The sequence below is a fragment of the Epinephelus lanceolatus genome, chromosome 9 (genome assembly GCF_041903045.1).
Source record: "Epinephelus lanceolatus isolate andai-2023 chromosome 9, ASM4190304v1, whole genome shotgun sequence".
Classification (NCBI taxonomy): Eukaryota; Metazoa; Chordata; class Actinopteri; order Perciformes; family Serranidae; genus Epinephelus; species Epinephelus lanceolatus.
Window position 1 is genome coordinate 1,557,613 of NC_135742.1, and position 21,242 is coordinate 1,578,854.

General features: G+C 42.6%; 3 protein-coding genes across 5 annotated transcripts in view; all 3 read right to left on the reverse strand.

Annotated features, from left to right (window-relative positions):
- adam9a (ADAM metallopeptidase domain 9a) overlaps positions 1–6,466 on the reverse strand; it is a 55,361-nt gene extending 48,895 nt beyond the window's left edge. For both annotated transcript variants that reach the window (XM_078171151.1, XM_078171150.1), the window contains exon 1: positions 5,960–6,466. In XM_078171151.1, coding sequence (XP_078027277.1) covers positions 5,960–6,041 — 82 coding nt within the window. In that variant the 5' untranslated portion in view covers positions 6,042–6,466. The remainder of the gene's footprint in view (positions 1–5,959) is intronic.
- LOC117253117 (protein FAM240B) overlaps positions 1–21,242 on the reverse strand; it is a 136,895-nt gene that overhangs the window by 79,170 nt on the left and 36,483 nt on the right. The window lies entirely within an intron of this gene.
- Positions 11,298–20,920, reverse strand: ercc6l (excision repair cross-complementation group 6-like). 2 transcript variants are annotated; one of them, XM_033618701.2, is made up of 3 exons: positions 20,756–20,920; positions 19,351–19,395; positions 11,298–16,750 (listed from the first exon to the last, which is right to left on the reverse strand). In XM_033618701.2, the coding sequence occupies exons 1-3, from the start codon at positions 20,809–20,811 to the stop codon at positions 12,922–12,924; spliced, it is 3,930 nt and encodes a 1,309-aa protein (XP_033474592.2). In that variant the 5' UTR covers positions 20,812–20,920; the 3' UTR covers positions 11,298–12,921. The 2 variants fall into 2 exon arrangements, with proteins under 2 accessions (XP_033474592.2, XP_078027265.1); XM_078171139.1 differs by lacking the exon at positions 20,756–20,920 and adding an exon at positions 19,886–19,923.

A 21,242-nucleotide genomic window follows, 5' to 3' on the forward strand; every position in this document is an offset into this window, starting at 1 on the left:
AGACCTTCAGGAACACCACAGAAAAATCCACGCTGTGATTTGGAAACAAAAACTTTTGATATTTGGAGATTTCCATTGTGTTTTTTGGCGGTTGGATGGCGAGCACTTCTGTTCTGGAAACGGTTGTTGACAAAAACTGTGACGAACATTTTTCATCAACGACCTTTTTTCCATGACGAGCTAAAAATAGATCTTGATAATAAAAACTAAGACGAAATCTATGCTTCATTTTCGTTGACGTGACGTGACGAGATGAGACGTGACGAGACATGACGTGTTCGTGTTCTTCTATCGGACACTGAAAGCCGAGATGCTTGTAATTATCTTCAAACACGGCCTCCAGACTTTGACAGTTCAGATCTGTGCAGAAATTATTTGTAGTTGTAGAAAAAAAGTCTCAATGAAATTTTTTTTACATTGTAATTTCTGCAGTCTGCAAACACATTCAAACACAAGAGGCGAAAATAACAATGTCACTGCATGGTTTTTGCCAAAACTGCTACAGGCATAACGTGGACACGTCTGTCAAGAGGAGACACGTGGGTACCCAAAGGACCTACTTTCATTCAGATACCTTGAGGTCAAGGGACCCCTGTGAACATGGCCATACCAGTTATTCCCTCCCCAAAAATGTAGCCTAGATTCGAAGAATTATTTAATGTCCTTCCCGACCAACATCATCCTCACTGTGACCTCGTCACATGTCCACGTTTGGTCATGGACTTTCCACGTCCACATATGACGTCCAAGGTACCCTGGGTGTGTTGGTTGTTGACGTTCTGGGACGCCGTGTCAACTTCAGCCTGTTACATGCATTGTCTGTTTTCAAAATACACTTCTGTTTTCACAGGAAATGTACAGTTTGATACAGTCTCTTTCAAAAAGCACTACGTCGGTACAACACCACCAACTGATGTTTATTTCCTTCAACACACACACGTGGTTATGTTTAGGAAAACAGAACAGGGTTTGGTTTTACAATCTTACAGGAAGTGAACATTGCTCTCTCAGGTGAATGTTGGTGGTTGTTGGACCCATCCGCCACCTCCTCCTGCCCTAGTTGGACTTTCGCCACCTTAACTTTCGTTCTTGTCCCGCCATGTTTCCCCCTGACGCAGCCTGTTGCCATTAAACAGTAAAGGCAACAGGCTGTGTATCATGCAGATGTTAAAGGACGCATTTTTTGTTGGTTTCTGGCGTCACAAGTCACTGGCCAGGTGCTGGATTTCGACGACTTCGGTGTGAGACCGCTTGCTAGTGACAAGCTAGCATGACACGGTTGGTACCAGTGGACGCCTTGAGGCTTTACATGACTCCAGCATTAAGCTCACTAAAGGACTCTGTAAAACTCCTCCTACGGAGTAGAAGAGGTTAATATTTATTATTCCCTGTGTTGTGTTATTTTATAAGTTGTACTCTCTTTTATGATTTAACACATTTGCTGCCCATTAACACAACTGTATGTATTTATATGTTTTTAATGGTGTTTCTTTCTTTCTGTTGAAGAACCTCTGAGCTCATGTGAAACCAAACTGCCACAGACAGACAGACAGACAGACAGACAGACAGACGGACGACCACATACTGTGACTGAACATGAGATTAGTTGAGTATCAAAGTAGAGAAACTAACATTTCTGTGTGAAAGCAGGTTTTTTTTTTTTTTGTTTGACTCAGCTGCAGATTTGTTCATGTTCAGTCTGAAGAGAAAAAACAGAGTGAGTCATCATTCAGGGAAACAGGGAGTGCTGCTGTGTGTGTGTGTGTGTGTGTGTGTGTGTGTGTGTGTGTGTGTGTGTGTGTGTGTCTGTGTGTTTCCTGTAAATGTAATCACTCAGATTCATTCAGACTCTGGAAGTTTGACTGATTCTGTCTGTGGATCCTCAGCTCGCCACAAACACACACACACACACACACACACACACACACACGCCGTCGGGGTTTACTTCCTGTCAGTGTCGGAGCTGCTGAAGCTCTCGGCTGTGAGCCCGGCAGCCGACGACACTAAGCCGCTTAACGCTCAACCTGCCTGAACGGGACGCCAAAACACACACAAGACATGAACACACACACACACACGCTGAGGAGAGCTGGTGGCTCAGCGGTTCATGAAGACACAAACCAACAGATCGATATCTACCGACACATTTAACCACTGCCATCCTGCAGAAACCTGCAGAGCATGAAGAAACATTAACGCCCAGTGCTGGAGATAAATAAATAAACAAATGTTTCAGGATCCACAAATGAAAATATGTTTTATGATCAAGTAAAGAAATCAAATTAATTCAGAGAAATATTTCAGAAAATCTGGAAAAATGCAACCGGGTTCAAAAAGAATTGAAACGACTCAACAAGAAAATCTAAATATTATCAGCAAGTTTCTGTAAATGTGATTATCAAGACAAAAGAAGGCTCTCGAGTCCAACCAAAGACTTTTGGGTAAAAATGGAGTTATAACTATGACACGTGTGTCCAGGTTATGGTAGCACGGTCTCACTCTAATGTCGTCAAAATCAGGCACTTGGGCAGCGACTTGGTGCGTCAGAAACCAACAAAAAAAGACGGACTTCAACACCGGAATGATACGCAGCCAGTTGCCGTTATAGTTTAACGGCGCCCGTCTGCATCAGAGGGAAACGCCGCAGGACAAGGAAAAAAGTAAAGATGGCGAAAGTGCAACTGGGGCAGGAAGGAGGGGGAGGAGTCCTTTAGTGAGCTAAATGCTGGAGTCATGTAAAGCCTCAAGGCGTCCACTGGTACCAACCGTGTCATGCTAGCTTGTCGGAGAGCCCGGTCTCACTCCGAAGTCGTAGAAATCCAGCACTTGGGCAGTGACTTGGTGCATCAGAAACCAACGAAAAAAAGGGCGTCCTTTAACGTCTGTGTGATATGCAGCCTGTTGCCGTTATTGTCAAATGTTGCTCAGTGGCATCAGGGGGAAACATGGCGGGACAAGAACGAAAGTTAAGGTGGCGAAAGTCCAATTGGGGCGGGTGGGAGGGAGGGGTGGAGGATGGGTCCAATAAACACCAACTTTCACCCGAAGAGAGCGATGTTCACTTCCTGTAAGATTGTAAAGCCAAACCCTGTTCTGTTTTCCTAAACCCAACCATGTGTTGTTTGTTTTACTGAACTAGTGCTTTTATTTTGAAAGAGACTGTATGCAAACTGTACATTTCCTGTGAAAATAGAAGTGTATTTTGAAAACAGACAATGCATGTAACAGGCTGAAGTTGACACAGCGTCCCAGAACGTCAACAACCAACACACCCAGGGTACCTTGGACGTCATATGTGGACGTGGAAAGTCCATGAGGTGATTTGGCTCTAAAATAATATCAGGATATTTTAGGGTCCATCCATCCATCCATTTTCATCTGCTTATCACGGGCCGGGTCACAGGGGGCAGCAGGCCGAGCAAAGCCCCCCAGACGTCCCTCTCCCCAGCAACACTTCCCAGCTCCTCCTGGAGGATCCTGAAGTGTTCCCAGACCAGATGAGATCTATAATCCCTCCAGTGTGTTCTGGGTCTGCCCCGGGGCCTCCTACCAGTGAGACGTGCCCAGAACACCTCCAGCGGGACGCGCCCAGGAGGATCCTGATCAGATGTTGAACCACCTCAACATGAAGGAGCAGCGGCTCTACTCCGAGCTCCCTCCAGATGTCTGACTCCTCCCCCTATCTCTAAGGCTGAGCCCAGACACCCTACAGAGGAAACTCATTTCAGACGCTTGTATCTGTGACCTCATTCTTTCAGTCACTACCCAGAGCTCATGACCATAGGTGAGGGTTGGGACGGAGATGGACCAGGAAATGGAAAACTTTGCTTTCTGGCTCAGCTCCCTCTGAACCACGACGGGTCGGTGCAGCGCCCGCATCACTGCAGGAGCTGCACTGACCTGCCGATCCATCTCACGCTCCATTCTACCCTCACTGTGAACAAGACCCTGAGATACTTGAACTCCCTCGCTTAAGGCAGTAACTCTCCCCCAACCCAGAGGGGGCAAACCACTGGTTTCCGACAGAGGACCATGGCCTCAGACTCGGAGGTGCTGACTCAGGGTATTCTTGACAATATGACATCATCATATGAAATCATCTCTGATCATCAGGCTGTCAGGAGACAGAATCACTGTGCTGCTGCCAGAGGAGCTGCTGAATGAGTTCCCTCTGAGCCGACGCCACACTTTATCCCACACTACTGAAGCTCCTCCTCTTTTTGGAACAACCGCAGGGTCCATCATCATCATCTCACTGTCAGACATGCTTGTTGTTGCCGTGGGTAACTGTATGACATCAATGTGTCAACAAATCAAAATATCGCAAATATCAAAGTAAAAATTATACCTATATTATCGTGAAGGTTATGACACACCTCTGAATCTAACATTAATTATTTTGCATCAACAATAATTATCATTTTTTCTCAGACATTTAAATTCAAGGTGTGTTCACAGTGAACGTAACGCACGTGTTGTGTGTGGTGACATTACACTCAAAGTCAATGCAAACACGTGAATTCACACCAGGTGACGAATGCAGCTGAGGTGGGCTGTTTGTATGAAAGGTATTTAAGCAGTTAAGGTTACACACGGTAATTATTACTGTGATAACATACCTGCTGATCTTTCTTTGTTACAGTGCACAGCAGTGATCCAGAATAAAATCTATCTTTAGATTTGACAGTAGTTTTAAAAATAATAATGTTTTTATAAATCAGTGTAGAATCTGGAGGAGCCGTTGTTTCCTCCAGATTCTACACTGGTCCAGACTCTTGGTTTGTTTCCTGTTGATCAGAAACTCTTTCAGACGCAGTTTGACCCAGAAATTTTCCTTCCTCAGAGAAACTCTGTAAGTTTCCTTCACAGCGACGGACGTTAAACCTCTTAACGTGCTGTGAGGAAACATGTGTAGGTTTAAAGGTGCTGAGGGTTAAAGTTCCTGGACTCTTTACAGACAGGTTAAAAACATGGTACAAACTACTGAATGTGTATTTTTCCTGAAGTTAGTTCATGTTGCTGCTGTGATATGAAGGTTCAGAAAGACTAAATGAACCAAAGGAAAGAGTCCATTATGAAGTGGACTGAAACCCATCGTTACAAACAGTCTCAGTTTGGTTGTTTGGTTGATTGACAGCGGCCCAAATGAACCGGACTAACAAACAGATCTGAGTTCATATTAACTGAACCAAACAGGTGAGGTGTGAACGCACCCTCAGTTAGGACAGGTGAGCTTCATTAAAGATCATAATAGCGTCATTTTCTTCTACAACATTATAATAAATACTTCACAGGTCAAAGAACTTTAACTCTGAACACTGCTGTAGATTTTAAGGTTCTTATTTCAGATGGATTTAAACAGGATGATGTCACAGAGACCTCCAGCTGTGTGTGAAGGGTTCACGCACCACGGACTGATACTGTTACTTTACTGAAGTATCCGAGTACTGAACCGGTGAACAGGTGTGAACTGATGTGACCTGCGCACACACACACACACACACACACACACACACCAGTCTGACTCTGTGGTTTCAGCCCTGAGTTCTGACTGACAGGCAGCCGATCAATGAACCTCCTGATACGATCAATATGTTCTGATTATAGATTATAGAGCTTTATCATCCTCCTCACCCTCACCTTACTCCCTCACCCTCATCTTCCTCCCTCATCCTCCTCACCCTCACCTTACTCCCTCACCCTCATCTTCCTCCCTCATCCTCCTCACCCTCACCTTACTCCCTCACCCTCTTCCCTGTCCCTCACCCTCATCTTCCTCGCCCTCCTCACCCTCACCTTCCTCCCTCCCTGTCCCTCACCCTCTTCCCTGTCCCTCACCCTCCTCACCATCACCCTCCTCCCTGTCCATTACCCTCACCTTCCTCACCTTCCTCCCTGTCCATCTCCCTCACCTTCCTCACCTTCCTCCCTGTCCATCTTCCTCCCTCACCCTCCTCACCTCTGCAGTGTGAGTTTCCGCTCAGCAGCAGCAGCAGCAGCAGCAGGCAGCAGACCTCCAGCAGCTCCACTCTCCCTCCCATCTTCTTCTTCTTCTTCTTCTTCTTCTTCTTCTTCTTCTGTTGGTCCTAAATGTCACCGGGCAGCTGTCTCACACTCAGTCCTCCTCTGTCTCTTCTTCTTCGTGTCTGTATTATTGTTGTAATAACCACTGTAGTTGTCTCCCAGCCGTGTCCCCCCGCAGAGCCTCATGCTAAACACCCCGGACTGCTTTTCTTCCTCGGCCGAGCCATTCCGGTCCGTCCCAGCTGATGTAGCCGTGAAGCCAACGGTCACCGTCGGATCCCAAATGTCTCCCGGTGCAGTTCCGGTGTCACAGCCGTGACATAAGACACACAGAGAGGCTGTGAATGTTGTCTCAGGAAAGTCTGTCCTCTCCGGGTGGACCAGATATTTCTCTCCTTGTAAACTCGACTGGAATCTCAAACAAGTTAGCGGAAACACTTCTTGCTTCCGGTGACGCACTTCAAAATAAGAGCATGTCTCAGCCCACCTGATCAAAGACTTTAATCTTAGGTTTTGAAAACTAGTACAGACATATTATGCTCAAGTATCTAACGGTCCATTTGTAGATTACACGAAAAATACACTTTTATTAATCGTCAAAGTCAAGATTAAATGTTTTGTGACTCTTTGTGGTCTTTTCTTGTCTCTTTGTGGTCTTTTGTGTCTCTTTGTGGTCTTTTTGTGTCTCTGTGGTCTTTTTGTGTCTCTTTGTGGTCTTTTGTGTCTCTTTGCAGTCTTTTCTTGTCTCTTTGTGGTATTTTCTTGTCTCTGTGGTCTTTTGTGTCTCTTTGTGGTCTTTTCTTGTCTCTGTGGTCTTTTGTGTCTCTTTGTGGTCTTTTCTTGTCTCTTTGTGGTCTTTTCTTGTCTCTGTGGTCTTTTGTGTCTCTTTGTGGTCTTTTGTGTCTCTTTGTGGTCTTTTCTTGTCTCTGTGGTCATTTTGTGTCTCTTTGTGGTCTTTTCTTGTCTCTTTGTGGTCTTTTCTTGTCTCTGTGGTCTTTTGTGTCTCTTTGTGGTCTTTTGTGTCTCTTTGTGGTCTTTTCTTGTCTCTGTGGTCATTTTGTGTCTCTTTGTGGTCTTTTCTTGTCTCTTTGTGGTCTTTTTGTGTCTCTGTGGTCTTTTCTTGTCTATTTGTGGTCTTTTTGTGTCTCTTTGTGGTCTTTTCTTGTCTCTGTAGTCTTTTGGTAGTCTTTTGTTGTCTCTTTGTGGTCTTTTCTTGTCTCTTTGTGGTCTTTTGTGTCTCTTTGTGGTCATTTTGTGTCTCTTTGTGGTCTTTTTGTGTCTCTTTGTGGTCTTTTCTTGTCTCTTTGTGGTCTTTTTGTGTCTCTGTGGTCTTTTTGTGTCTCTTTGTGGTCTTTTGTTGTCTCTTTGTGGTCTTTTGTGTCTCTGTAGTCTTTTGTTGTCTCTTTGTGGTCTTTTCTTGTCTCTGTGGTCTTTTCTTGTCTCTTTGTGGTCTTTTTGTGTCTCTTTATGGTCTTTCTGTGTCTCTGTGGTCTTTTTGTGATCTTTTGAGTCTCTTTGTGGTCTTTTTGTGTCTCTTTATGGTCTTTCTGTGTCTCTGTGGTCTTTTTGTGGTCTTTTGAGTCTCTTTGTGGTCTTTTTGTGTCTCTTTATGGTCTTTCTGTGTCTCTGTGGTCTTTTTGTGATCTTTTGAGTCTCTTTGTGGTCTTTTTGTGTCTCTTTATGGTCTTTCTGTGTCTCTGTGGTCTTTTTGTGATCTTTTGAGTCTCTTTGTGGTCTTTTTGTGTCTCTTTATGGTCTTTCTGTGTCTCTGTGGTCTTTTTGTGGTCTTTTGAGTCTCTTTGTGGTCTTTTCTTGTCTCTGTGGTCATTTTGTGTCTCTTTGTGGTCTTTTCTTGTCTCTTTGTGGTCTTTTCTTGTCTCTGTGGTCTTTTGTGTCTCTTTGTGGTCTTTTGTGTCTCTTTGTGGTCTTTTCTTGTCTCTGTGGTCATTTTGTGTCTCTTTGTGGTCTTTTCTTGTCTCTTTGTGGTCTTTTTGTGTCTCTGTGGTCTTTTCTTGTCTATTTGTGGTCTTTTTGTGTCTCTTTGTGGTCTTTTCTTGTCTCTGTAGTCTTTTGGTAGTCTTTTGTTGTCTCTTTGTGGTCTTTTCTTGTCTCTTTGTGGTCTTTTGTGTCTCTTTGTGGTCATTTTGTGTCTCTTTGTGGTCTTTTTGTGTCTCTTTGTGGTCTTTTCTTGTCTCTTTGTGGTCTTTTTGTGTCTCTGTGGTCTTTTTGTGTCTCTTTGTGGTCTTTTGTTGTCTCTTTGTGGTCTTTTGTGTCTCTGTAGTCTTTTGGTAGTCTTTTGTTGTCTCTTTGTGGTCTTTTCTTGTCTCTGTGGTCTTTTCTTGTCTCTTTGTGGTCTTTTTGTGTCTCTTTATGGTCTTTCTGTGTCTCTGTGGTCTTTTTGTGATCTTTTGAGTCTCTTTGTGGTCTTTTTGTGTCTCTTTATGGTCTTTCTGTGTCTCTGTGGTCTTTTTGTGGTCTTTTGAGTCTCTTTGTGGTCTTTTTGTGTCTCTTTATGGTCTTTCTGTGTCTCTGTGGTCTTTTTGTGGTCTTTTGAGTCTCTTTGTGGTTGGCATACAGTGCTAATTTAAGTGACATTTTGCAGGTGAGGGCCAGGTGGCCCCTGGGCCGGTGCTCAGTAGATACATTCATTCATTCATTCATTCATACATAGATTGTGTCCACATCTGTAATATTGAAGTGAGTGGAGGTGTTTTCTGGGCTCACCTCAGCACAAACACACCATGAACTTTGGACAAATGATGGGACAACTGTCCTCTCTCTATATTTCCATACATTAAAAAACAACAACAAAGTCCCTTGTGCCCAGACCCTAAAATATCATAAGAACATGGCTGTGTGTCAAAAAATATGCACAATCAATTATTTGGTATCAGCTGAATATCAAGGATACACACACACGTATGTAGCATAAGAATATTTCTAAGGGATTGTTCGTTATTTATGAGGGGAGAGGGGGTGGTGCAAAAAAAGGGAGGCATGTCAAATCATTTTTTAAGCACTGGGGAGGGACTTAGAGATTTAGAGGGTTGTATTTTGTGTTTATTTTACTGCAGATTTAAAAAACAAAATAAAACAAAGCATGCCTTTCAAACTCGCCCACAGGCTTGGAAAGCATGTTTTCTTTAAAAATCACCAAAATGACACCGTTTATTAAAAACAGAAAGTGTAAAGACAGAAATTATGGTTGGATTTTCCTTGAAACATAAGATAATAAAATCTGATCTTTAAATAGTGATATTTCATCAGAATCACTTTATCCTAAGTCTCATTTAAAATGTGTCCAAAAATAAACTGTTTGCACAACAAGAGAGAAAAACTGAGTCTTTTTTAACTCCAGGGTTTTAACCCAGTCACTCAGGGAGGATGACTTGAAATGCAGGAGTTTCACTTGTATACACACCACACATATATGTAGATATAAATAAGCCTGGGGTGCAAGTTTCATAATGCGACTGTATTTTAATGAGATTTTCATGTAGTCTCAGTGTACTTCACCTTCACAGCTTTAATATGAGGGTACATGATATGGTAAATATTCAATATTAAAGGACACAAACTTCCAACTGAGCTGTGTGCCTGTTCAGTAACCATCCATGTTTATTATACATATGTAAATATTAATATATTATTATACCCTGTGTATTTAAGTATACTACATGTGTATTATATATTAAACTGTTGTATGTAAATACTGTAATGTTTTTAGCTGTATTCAGTATCACACTATCATACTGTAACATCAGGACAAGTATTTGTTCAGTTTGTGTTTAATGTACTTTACACAGCTTTGGAACATCTGCTCTTATTTAACTCATATCTAACTTATTTTATTCATTTAATCAGATTGTGTTGTAGTAACATTAATTTCTTACAAACCAACAGACTGTAATAATGAGAACACACATATTAAATGTAGTTTCTCCATCGTACACAGAGACATATTGAAAACCACAAATTAAAACATAAGCAGTTAAATCAGTTAAAAAATAATCTGTTGACACTGGCTGTGAGACCTGAGGGTGTTCCTGTGTCTGTTGAGTTTCAACTGCAGAGCAGGAGCTTTTATTTTGAAATCAAACTAGTTAAACCAGAAGTCACCGGCTGTTTGTTTCTGCTTACGTCACAAAACTAATCTCTAGCTGGAAAAACGGCTTCAACTGCGCATGCGCCCCCTCGTGGGGCTGTACAGTGCAGCAAACCGAGCGCCTCCTGGTTCACATCATAACTTTATTATAATTTGATGAAGAGGAAGGTGAAACTGTTCCTCTGTTCAAAGTTCGACCTTCACTGAAACACCGCCGGGACGTCCCGGTGCTGCATTCAAACACACCTTTAAAGCCTTCTGAGCCCTCAGCCAATGAGAGAGGAGAGTTCGAAACAATGACCGATGATTGGTTGAAATTTAATCCCAATAAAGAAGATTGTGGTGCGTTCAGGTGTCAGAAACTCTTTAACTCTATAACAGATGAATTTAATAAAATACAAAATAAATATTGTTTCCAATCATTTTTTTAATTTAATTATTTTAGTTTTCTAATTTATTGTGTACAGAAGAATCAGATGAATCTGTTTATTGAGGCATAATGAGCAGGAACACTGGTTTTCATTGTTTAAATTTACACATTTAAAACAAATACCTAGAATAATTTAAAAAAAAGATTGTTTTCACTCAGATTAGACCTGCAGCTAATGATAACTATTGTTGATCCATTAATCACTCAGTTTGAGAAAACAGTAAATAATTCAAATGTTTTGTCCAAAACCACAAAAATATTTAGTTTCCTGTGATATTAAACTGTAGATGAGACACTGGTGACGCTGCAACTAGAGAATGACTGTCAGAGTTGTTTGATGAATGAACTTAAAATTGATCAAGTTATCAGAACAGTTGATTTTATGTCTGTAAGAGATGATCACTTATTTGTTTTAGGACTGTACTGACATAAGAACCCCACCACATCAATTCAGACAATTTCATGACTTTGAACTGTAAAACATCATATTTAACATAGTAATAGCTCAGAGTTAATATTTTTCTTGAGGGAAGCATCGGTCCCATATGATGTGTCTGAGAACTGTTCAAAAATCTGAAAATCCAACAATCATTTCTGTGTTTATAGTTTCTGGCTGCGATAAATGATGTCATTATGGTGATTCTTAAATAAAGAGGCATGTTTTATTTATAAATCTAAAAAAAATAAGACATCTGAAGATGTCACTCATTCTGGAAAATCATCACAAGAATTTCTCAATATTTTTTCATATTTTTAATGAACAAACTTATTTATATTAAAGACATAAACTGAAATTTTCATATTAACTGAAATTGAAAACTGTTTGCAATGAATGATGAATATAATAATTATAAAATCCTCTGCGACCTTCGTGGTCATACTGAGTCCAAACCCAATGAAAACAAAGAAATGCAGATAAAAAAATGTATTTCAAATTTTCATTTGAACTTTTGCAGTTAATATTTACAAATAAAGGTTACATGTGAAAATCTTGTTGGAATCAACAGATGACAGGTAATAAAATCTGTTGTTATTTATCATACTGGATGAGTGAAAAAATGAAGTGAAGATGTCCCCAGGTGCAGTTCAATAAACAGGTGTCACCACTCTCCTGAACCAGCTCAACACACATCAATAACTGTTGTTGACACGTCTTTAACACCAACACACAGACTTATTATTTGTCCGCTGAAGATGTCAAAACGTTCATTTTATAGAATAAAATATGTAACCTTCAATGTTTTCAATGGCATTTTGTGCAAATATTCAAGTACTGCGTTCACTTAAAGGGATAGTTCGGATCTTTTGAAGTGGGGTCGTATGTGGTGCTAAACTGAAGTGTATTACGAAACAGGCAGGAGAACCAGCACAGAAGCTAAACTATGTCCTGCTGTGGGCGCGGTCAGCAACACACGAAACACGGCAACAACAACAGAGTTGACGTGCTGAGGGGCGGCGCGTCTAACGGCTGCCAGTGTGGAGCTGTACATTGAAATTAATAGGGCCATATTTTTTGACAAGCGTCATTTGACGCCGGTGTGTTTTGGCCTTAAATGTATGCTGAATTGAGAATATTTCCAGCATCTTACCTTTCTGTCAGACAGCCTGTTCAGATGGGGAAGCCATTAACAGCTTCAGTTCCCCATCTACTCTCTCGTCAAATCCACCAGACTCCATTGAGAAAAACAGTAATTTTAGCTGACTGAACACAGGAGCTGCTGGTCTACTGCTGCTACGATCTGTTAGTTTGTGGTATTGTGTGACTTTGGTGAGTCCAAACCAGCCCTTTAAACACCAAAGTCACACAATACCACAAACAAAATAAGTATTTGAGGCAGCAGCAGACGAGCAGCTCCTGTGCCCAGAGAGCTAAAATTACTGTCTTTGTCAGAAGACTCTGGCTTTGAGGAGAGCGATGTATCAGCTTCATTCTCCAGCTGGAAATCACTGTCTGACAGAAAGGTAAAGGAGTGAAAATATTCTCAATATAGCAAACACCTTAAATGATATTGATATTTGAGTTGGACCTTTTTTTTTTTTTTAGGTGGCTAAAATATGTTCCGTTGCTGACCCGTCCACAGCAGCACATTACTTAGCTTCCATGTCGGACTCCAGCCTGCTTCTCCAAACTGGGGGAGTGCCAACTGACATCTACTGCAGGTAACATACCGACAGTAAATAAGTACCTCATACAACCCCACTTCAAAAACAGTTCAACATGACAAATTCAAATTCAAAGTTAAACAATGAGTCTGCATGGACAAACTAAGACGTTTTTGTTAAACAGCCAGCGAGGCCCCGACTGTCCTCTCTAACAGTATAATTTTAGGTTGTGGTCGAAGTTGTTCGTAGTATTGTCTGATTAGCTTCTCTGACTCAGCTGTCGGTACAGTTGGATGGTCATGAGCTGAATTTCAGGATCTCCAGGTTTGATGTCGATAGCTCTCAGGAAGAAACCCAGGGCCTCGTCCAGCTTCCCTTTGCTGCGGAACTCCTTCCCTCTACTGACCAGGGAGTCGAAGCTCTCCTCCTCCATGACCTCCTCCGTCCCGTTCATCTTGACTCCTTCATCAACAGTGCACTGATCCATTCTTTCATCGGAGGCTAGCTCGGGCTCGCTGGCCGACTCCTCCATGTTACTGCTCGACCCTTGTCCCGACTCATCATCCTCATCTTCTTCCTCCTCCCCCTCCGTGTTTAATGTCTCTCCGATGGTCTCCTCCAGCTGGAGCTCATCATGAGTTGAACCAATGATGTCCTCCTCTTCGGCCTCATCAGAATGCCTCTCTGAAATATCATCTTCCTCTCCGTCAGCTGAGTCTTGGTTGTGGCTCTCCTCCAGCCGGAGCTCATCATGAGTTGAACCAATGATGTCCTCCTCTTTGGACTCATCAGAAACGTCTTGGTTGTGGTCGTCCATGTCGTCGATGATGGACTGAAGGAGGGACCGGCGTGAGGCCACGGACGTGTTTCCTCCGGTGCTCTTTCTCGACCGTAGAGGGGCGGGGCCTGATGGCGCCGATTTAGGTGTTGATGCACCAAGAACCTGGAATGAGTTGTCGAGTTGACTCCTATCATCATCATCATCATCATCATCTTCTTCTTCACTATCATAAATCACTGCTGCTCTTTTCTTCTTGAAGGTCACAATGGAATCATTCGACTCGTCCATTTCAGAGGCGTGGCCGTTGTTGAGGCTTCGCTTGAGTGCTTCTCTCTGCTGTCTCTCAGAAAGGGATTTATTGATGTCAAAACTCCCCTCGACCTGCAGCTGTGACAGCAGCTTCTTCTCTTCTTCTTCGGTCTGCTGATCCAGTACATCGTGGTCTGAGAACATGTCACTGTCTTCAAGCTGCAAATTGAAGTTGCCTTCAAAGGATTCGAGCCCAGTGCTGGCTCTGGATGATGTGTCTGCTTTGAAGCTTGACATGGATGCTTGTAAGGCAGAGAGTCGTTTGTTCTGCAGGGGTGTGACATGTGGATGCCCCAAGTCCATCTTGGAGTCGTATTTTGAGTGTGAGGTTCCGGTTAGCAGCTGTTCATCTTCATCGACCGCTGTAACATACACCAGACTGTGGTCACCTGCCAAAGCAGCTGCAGCTTCAGACACTGCAGACTCATCCATTAGTTCTTGAACGGAGGCATCTGCCATGTCACCTGCAGCAGCAGCACTGGTCTCCGACATCACCAAAGACTCCTCAATCACCTCCTGAGGTGATGTGTTTGCTACTTCTAAGTAACTCCTCTCCTGCTTGACAGGGTGGTGTTTCGGGGAATCCAGGTTGTGTTCAGAAAGCTTGTCTTGGCTAACTTCCATAACAGGTTGTTCCTCTGACATACTGTTATCTGCAGTTAGATCGATAACTCTGTCACTCAGATTCTGTCGGGCATCCTGCTGGTCAGAACCAGACTGGTCCAAGTCCACCACAACCGGTGACCTGTTGAAGTCATGCTGTGGATAGGAAGGACTTGGCCTTGGGTCTCTTGGTTTTTTCTCATTGGACTGCCCACTTTTGTTGTTGTCCACAGGTTGTCTGAGCCAGGCGGGTTCTGTACTTGATGCCATGCTCTCTGCCAGCTGCAACTGTAACTCTGACTCAGCCTTCATTAGCTCCTGGGCCTTCTGGACCCTCCCTTCTATATAGTGTTGCGCCTCTTGGTCCTCTGGGTCCTCGTCATGGTTAACATCCAGGGAAAACATGAGATCGTGGTCAGAGATCCCAAACATCTCCATGGCATGGAGGTGGGCGATGTGTTGGTCCAGTTCAGGGTCAGTCCGCCTGTGTCTGGAGTGCATGGCCTGAAGCTGCATCTGTGTGGACGATGACCGTGTGTCCTCCAGAGTAAAGAGCTCCTTCAGCTCCTGCTTGCTAAAGTATCGAAAAGGGTTCTTCTTGTCCCCAGTATTCTGTCTGATGAGGGAGTCTTTGAAAACCTGACGCCTGTAGATCTTTTCCTCGACAGTGCCGCAGGTGATCAGCCTGTAGATGACGACGTTTTCAGTCTGGCCGATGCGATATGCCCTGTCCACAGCCTGAGCGTCTGTCGCTGGGTTCCAGCTGGGATCATAGATCACAACTCTGTTTGCTGCTGTCAGAGTGATGCCAACTCCTCCGACCTGGGTGGTCAGGAGGAAGACAGAGTAACTTTTGTCAGTCTGGAACTTAGTGATGCGCTTCTCTCTCTCTGCAAGCTGAGTTATTGTCCCATCTAGTCTCATGACTTTGAAGCCTCTGTTGCCCAGGATGCGTTCGACGATGTCAAGCACTTTCCTGTAGTGAGCGAAGACGAGTGTGCGGTGGCCCTCTTCTCGGAGCCTTTCAAGAAGTTCAAACAGAAAGACAAGTTTCCCAGACTCAGATATTAGGGTGTCGTCAGGAACGTTAGCGATGCTGCCTGTGTCTGCCTCTGTGTTTTCATTCTGCTCATTCTCAGGTGAACTCTCCTCCAAGCCTAACTTGGCGATGGCTGTAGCAGAGAGAAGTCTCGGATGGTCGCACAGCTTTTTTAATATGTTTAATTCGGCTAGAGGCGACTTGGTGGTCATGAGCAGCTCCTTGATGTGGTCCAGTGACAGGAATTGTGTGTATATGTCTTCCTGGACGGAGCTCAGGTAAGTCCAGACAATCAGGTCGTTCTTTCTCGTCAGCTTGGGCATCACTGCTCCAGAATCTTCTGGAGGGTTTGGGACATGGCTGTCCTTGTTGTCCGAATGTTTCTCTTTGCATGGCTGTGCACCGTTCATTTTGTCTTTCTGCACTTCCGCTTTTGTCCTGCGGAGGAAGTAGGGTTTGATTATGGCCATTAGGTTCTCAGACATCCGAGACCCAAGAGCCTTTTCTCCTGGAGTGGCGTCCTTCTCTCTGGCCCGGGTGATGGGGTTCTCATACTCTGCTTTGAATGTTTTCGCTGTGCCGAGGAGAGTGCCTTGACAAGCAAAGTCGAAGAGAGCCCACATTTCTTTCAGGTTGTTCTGGACTGGAGTGCCTGTCAGAAGAACTCGGTTCTTGGAAGGTATGGAGTAGGCACTTTTGGCTGTTTTGGTGGTTGTAGTTTTTATCTTGTGTGCCTCATCCAGGATCATGTAGTCCCAAACAAACTCCTTGCCACAGTACGATGACAGCTGCTGCCAGTTGCTGATAAGCATAGTGTACGTGGTAATGATGACACCACCTCTCCTCTGGACTTTCTCCAGATTCCTGGTCCTCTCTTTGCCGGCACCATGAAACTCCTTCACCCTCATACCGGGAGTCCATTTGGCAAACTCCTTAGTCCAGTTTGTGATGAGTGAAGTTGGCATGATCAGCAGCGTGTGTTTAGCCAACTCGTTGTCGTACATGCCTGAGAGGAAGGATATCACTTGGATGGTTTTACCGAGGCCCATGTCATCTGCCAGGATCCCGCCTTTACGACCATCTCTGTACAGACTGTACAAGAAGGCCACTCCATTTCTCTGGTAGTTATAAAGTTTGTCATATAACTCTTTGTAAAGCATTAAACCACTGTTGTTAACGTCAACAAACTCTTCATCATCTTCTTCCTCCAAGTCATTCTGAGCAAGAAGATCTTCAATTTTTTTTATCCTGCTTTCAAGTTTTTGACTCTGGTGAATGTCATAGGCCAGTCTGAAGAACTTCAGTGCTTTGTTAATGTCCCCTTGTCTGGCAACATCTTTACCATCCTGTATGAATCTGAAAGAAAGAAAAAGTGGGTTATTAATGACACAACGCAGTCGTCTAAACTAGAGCCGCAACTAACGATTTCTATTATAATAAGTTTATCAAAACTCAAAGCAAAACTCTGCTTCTACAGTCAGCCTGAGGATGTTTTATTTCTTTTTTTTCTTTCCAAGAATCAGTTTAGGTTAACTTTTTATTACTTTAATTGTTCTAGTTGTTGGTCTCTGGAAAACAGTGTCGTGCTCTCACTAGATCTGATGTACTGATATTTCTGTAGATTAAAAATGTATTCTCATTTCTCTTCTCAGCTGTAACATTCCCTCTAAAAATCTATTTTTGTTTGAAACATACACAGAATAAGTCTGAGGGAGAATGCATCACATTAACACCAAGTGGAATAATTGTCTTGTGTTCAGAACATCTGGTCTGAGATCAGCTGTGCAGGTTGTGAAACCTCATTTTGTGGTGTGAGCAGCACAGTCTTGTAGTCTTGTGGACACTTTATGGACACCACAGCTGTCTGCTTTTTGCACATACAATCACTTGCACCTTATCCACTGGTCATTTTCATTCACTGCTTCTCATTATTATCCACTTCCTATTATTTTCATTATTATTATTATTGTTATTGTTATTTATCGCCAACTCTTGGATTTTTGTACTTATTTGCATGCCTAGTTATTTAAGTTTTTTAAGTCTAATTTTGAAATCTTTAATCTGACTCTTTTTCTTGACTGCTGTAACACTAGAATTTCTCAATTATGGGATTAATAAAGGTGTATCTTATCTTATCTTATCTTATCTTATCTTATCTTATCTTAGTCTGCATGTGGCTTTACGCAGATACATTTAAATACACAACAAGAAGCCTGACACCTGCTGGTCAAAATGAGTTACTACACCAGTCAGCTGCAGTGAGAGGACATTGTAAATGTAAACAGAAAACATGTAGCCATCCTGTGTTGAATAAAGAGGGACATGAAGTAGTCTCTTAAAAACATTGTCAGATCCAGTCCTTCTGCCTCACCTGAAATAAAGAGCACCTCCACTAATGTCACACTAAGTCTCACACGGCCAGACGTCTCTCCACACTTGGTTTTAGTGTTGAGCCAGCGCTGGAGAAAGGTCTGGCTGAACCCATTATAAATCTGCACTGAGCCAAGAATTATGGAATTTTGGACAGATGTTCACCAGTGAGCAAATTTTTATAGACGTGCGAGTTCTACAAGACAAAAGATTTAAAGCGTTCACATGGAAAAGCACCAGAGACCGAGCACTGGGCACTGGCTTCAGGAAATGTCTGTTTATTTTGGAAAAATTACAGACACAATCAAGGACAAACAAGAATTAGGAATGCACAATACTGGAATATTTTTGCCAATATCCAATTTGCTGATATATGCGTTTTGGATTATGTCAGAAAATAAGCTCTGTGGCTAACACAAGTTTATGATACTTACAGGTTTTGTTCAGCGAGATAATCTTCACATATGAACACCTTTCATACCGCATTTGAAGCGTAACTGCGATCGCCAGAAGTAAAAAGCTAACGTTAGGCTTTAACGGACTACATGACTACTCCACGGTCGCATGACTCTTGACGTCACCGCCACTAAGCTTTCAACTGATTTCAGCCGCTTTATTTTAAAAACATTGTATAATGGGGAAATCGGACTGTTTAAGCTAAATAAGAAGCTGTAATGGCGGACTGCCAGCACTCTCGCCTGTTCGGGGGTGATGACGTTTAATGTCCCCGACAGGGTTTGTAGTCGTATTGAGCAACTTGTTAGCAACCGCCTTTTTTACGACACGTAAAAGCTTCAAAATTCACAAGTAGGGTATTTACTGACGTGTTTTATGTCGTAGAACAAAACCTGAAACTCGCTTAAGCTTTTGTTAACCACAGACCTTATTTGAGGCATTTTACCAAAATCCCATTCAAAAAACATATTGACTTTTAGACGAGAGAACCGGAAGTGCTAAAAGCGCTAACGAAGTTCCGGGTTTACTGGCACACTCTATTGGACATCGAATTGGGACGTTGTGAATCAAAATCAAATTGATTCAGGAAATCAGTGGTGATACCCCGCGCTAGTTATTGGTGTTTCTCGCACAGTGCTTAAACAAAGTGTGGGGATTATAGGTCTGGCTATGTGAAGCTAGCTCAGTGCAGACGATGAAACCTTTTGGCCTGTATTTAGGACAGTGGCAGCGTGAAAGAGGGAGAGAGGGAGGGACGACACGCAGCAAAAGGCCACAGGTTGAAACTAAACCTACGGCTGCTGTGCCAAGGACGCAGCCCCTGCACATGGGTCGCCTGCTCCACCAGGTGTACTTTAAAAGAACGAACATTTTTAACAATGTGACAGAAGTTATTCAAGATTCACGATATTTACTGTCACTTTGGTTTGGAAAGTAGAAACGTGTGGAATGCTTTTACTGTGAGGCTCCATTAAAACCCCTGAGAAAGAGCAAATATAAAAAGGCACGAGGTGCAATATAATAAAATATAACCAATGTGTAAAATTATATGGAAAAATATCTACATTCAAGGCAAACTGATGATCTTTGTTTTGCAAGAAAATGTGTATTATATAATTTGTTAGAGTTACCTGTGGTAAGCTTCCATCTTGTCATCTGTGCTGATGGACAGAGACCTGTCGACACAAAGTCAGGGTTAGAAACACCGTCACATCCAACACACATCCAAACTACAGCTGCCGCAGGAGCAGGTGGAATTTTTTTTAAAATGAAACCCTGTTTACTTTTCAGAAAATTATCAATGCAACAATCTAAAAACACTCCCAGTCCTTCGCTCAAAATCCTACTTGTGTAAAAGCACAGATACATTATTGGCTTCATGTGGGCCGGTTAAAGCCGGCAGTCAGCAGTAACAGCACAGACATATTATGCAGCAAAAGTACACAAGTATTGTCAGCTTCTTGTGGTAAAACTTCAGAGTTATTCTCAGCTTCGTGTAATAAAGCTACACAAGTATTGTCAAATACATGTAGTAAAGTACAGCAGTACTCTGAGCGTCTTGTCGTAAAAGTACCACAAAACTATGAAAGTATTTTCAGCTTCACACACGTGCAGTAAAAGTACAGAAGTATTCAGCTTCAGGCAGTGAAAGCAAAAGTATAAAACCTTTTTCAGCTGTCGTCGACGTATCAGCAGTAAAACAACACCAGTATTATCAGCTTCATGCAGGAATAATCATCAGTAGTAAAGTACATGTTGTGTAACTGATCTTTAACCTGTGTGACATTATTAGATATTCGGGGTGGGGAAATTTTTTGTGTGGCAAAATCGTATCGTTATGTGGATGCCAAGTATCAATTTTGAAAAAAAAAGATGTAAATTATTAATATTATAAATACAAGTTAAACTTTAAGTAGCTGACTAGAAGAATATAATCAAAAGCTTTTTCATTCCACTGGAAACATTTTGTTGCATTAAACATTACTGAAATGAGATGAACAGACTGAAAACTTTATCTTATCAGATAAAACAGATCTTATTAAATCTTAAAGATAAAACACGTTCACAAAGTTTAATAAATAACAACACATTTAAAACTGAAATAATATTATATTGCGCCTCGTGTATTGTGATCATATTGTGGAGCCTGTCGTGACTCACAGCCCGGTTAGATAATTAACACTGAAGCATCAGAGTCACAGCAGCATGTTGGGCTGCTCCTGAAGGTCCCTGCAGACGTCTGAGGGGTCGTCACGTGATTAATTTGAGAGGAGGAGGAGGAGGAGGAGAAGATGAAGAAGAAGAAGAAGCTAAGCTCTGATGCACTAATCTGTTAACAATCCAGTTATGACGTATTAATAAACTGTGGTGTTAATACTTTTACACCTCTGTCTGTCACGTTATTTATTTTGTAGTTTTCAGAGTCACTGCTGTCTTCTGACGTCACCAATCTGTTACCATTAGCATTAAACGTGGCTAGCCTTTAGCACTGATGCTAACTGTTAGCATTCCTACATTAACGTTAGCTTTACTCACTTTTCCAGTTTCTCTGAAATCTCCGCATCTCCTCCGTGACGCTGAGAGACTTCCATCCCGTTAATGTTCCCAATTCACCGACACGAACAACGGAACGAACCCCGGTAAATTAACGGGTTATCTAGCCTTACAGTCAGACACAAACACCCGCAACTGATGAGACGTTCACTGACACAACTTTACATGTTGTTGTGTTTGAACCCGCAGCTTCTCCCCCCGCCAAATGTAAACAGCCAATCAGAGAGGACGCTGTGGTGACGCTACGGCAAGGTTGTCCAATCCGAAAACATAGGCGTAAAGTGGGCGGGATTAAAGTGGAGCTCAGCCAATGAGCAGTGTTTATCCAGGCAGGAAAGCGAAAGCTGTTCTCCTGTTGAAACGGTGACATTTAACTTAATGTTTTAATGTTTTCCAGGCATGTCCCTGAATTCAAGGTTTGGAAAGTCCCTAAATTTCCAGACTCCGTCACAGTTAGTTGGGAAAAAAG

Excerpts from the sequence above, each read along its gene's own strand:
- ercc6l (XM_033618701.2), bottom strand. The coding sequence starts at position 20,811 with ATGGAAGTCTCTCAGCGTCACGGAGGAGATGCGGAGATTTCAGAGAAA. Across the intron at positions 19,396-20,755 it reads ATTTCAGAGAAACTGGAAAA|GTCTCTGTCCATCAGCACAG; the intron begins GTGAGTAAAGCT and ends TTGTGTCGACAG. Across the intron at positions 16,751-19,350 it reads AAGATGGAAGCTTACCACAG|ATTCATACAGGATGGTAAAG; the intron begins GTAACTCTAACA and ends TCTTTCTTTCAG.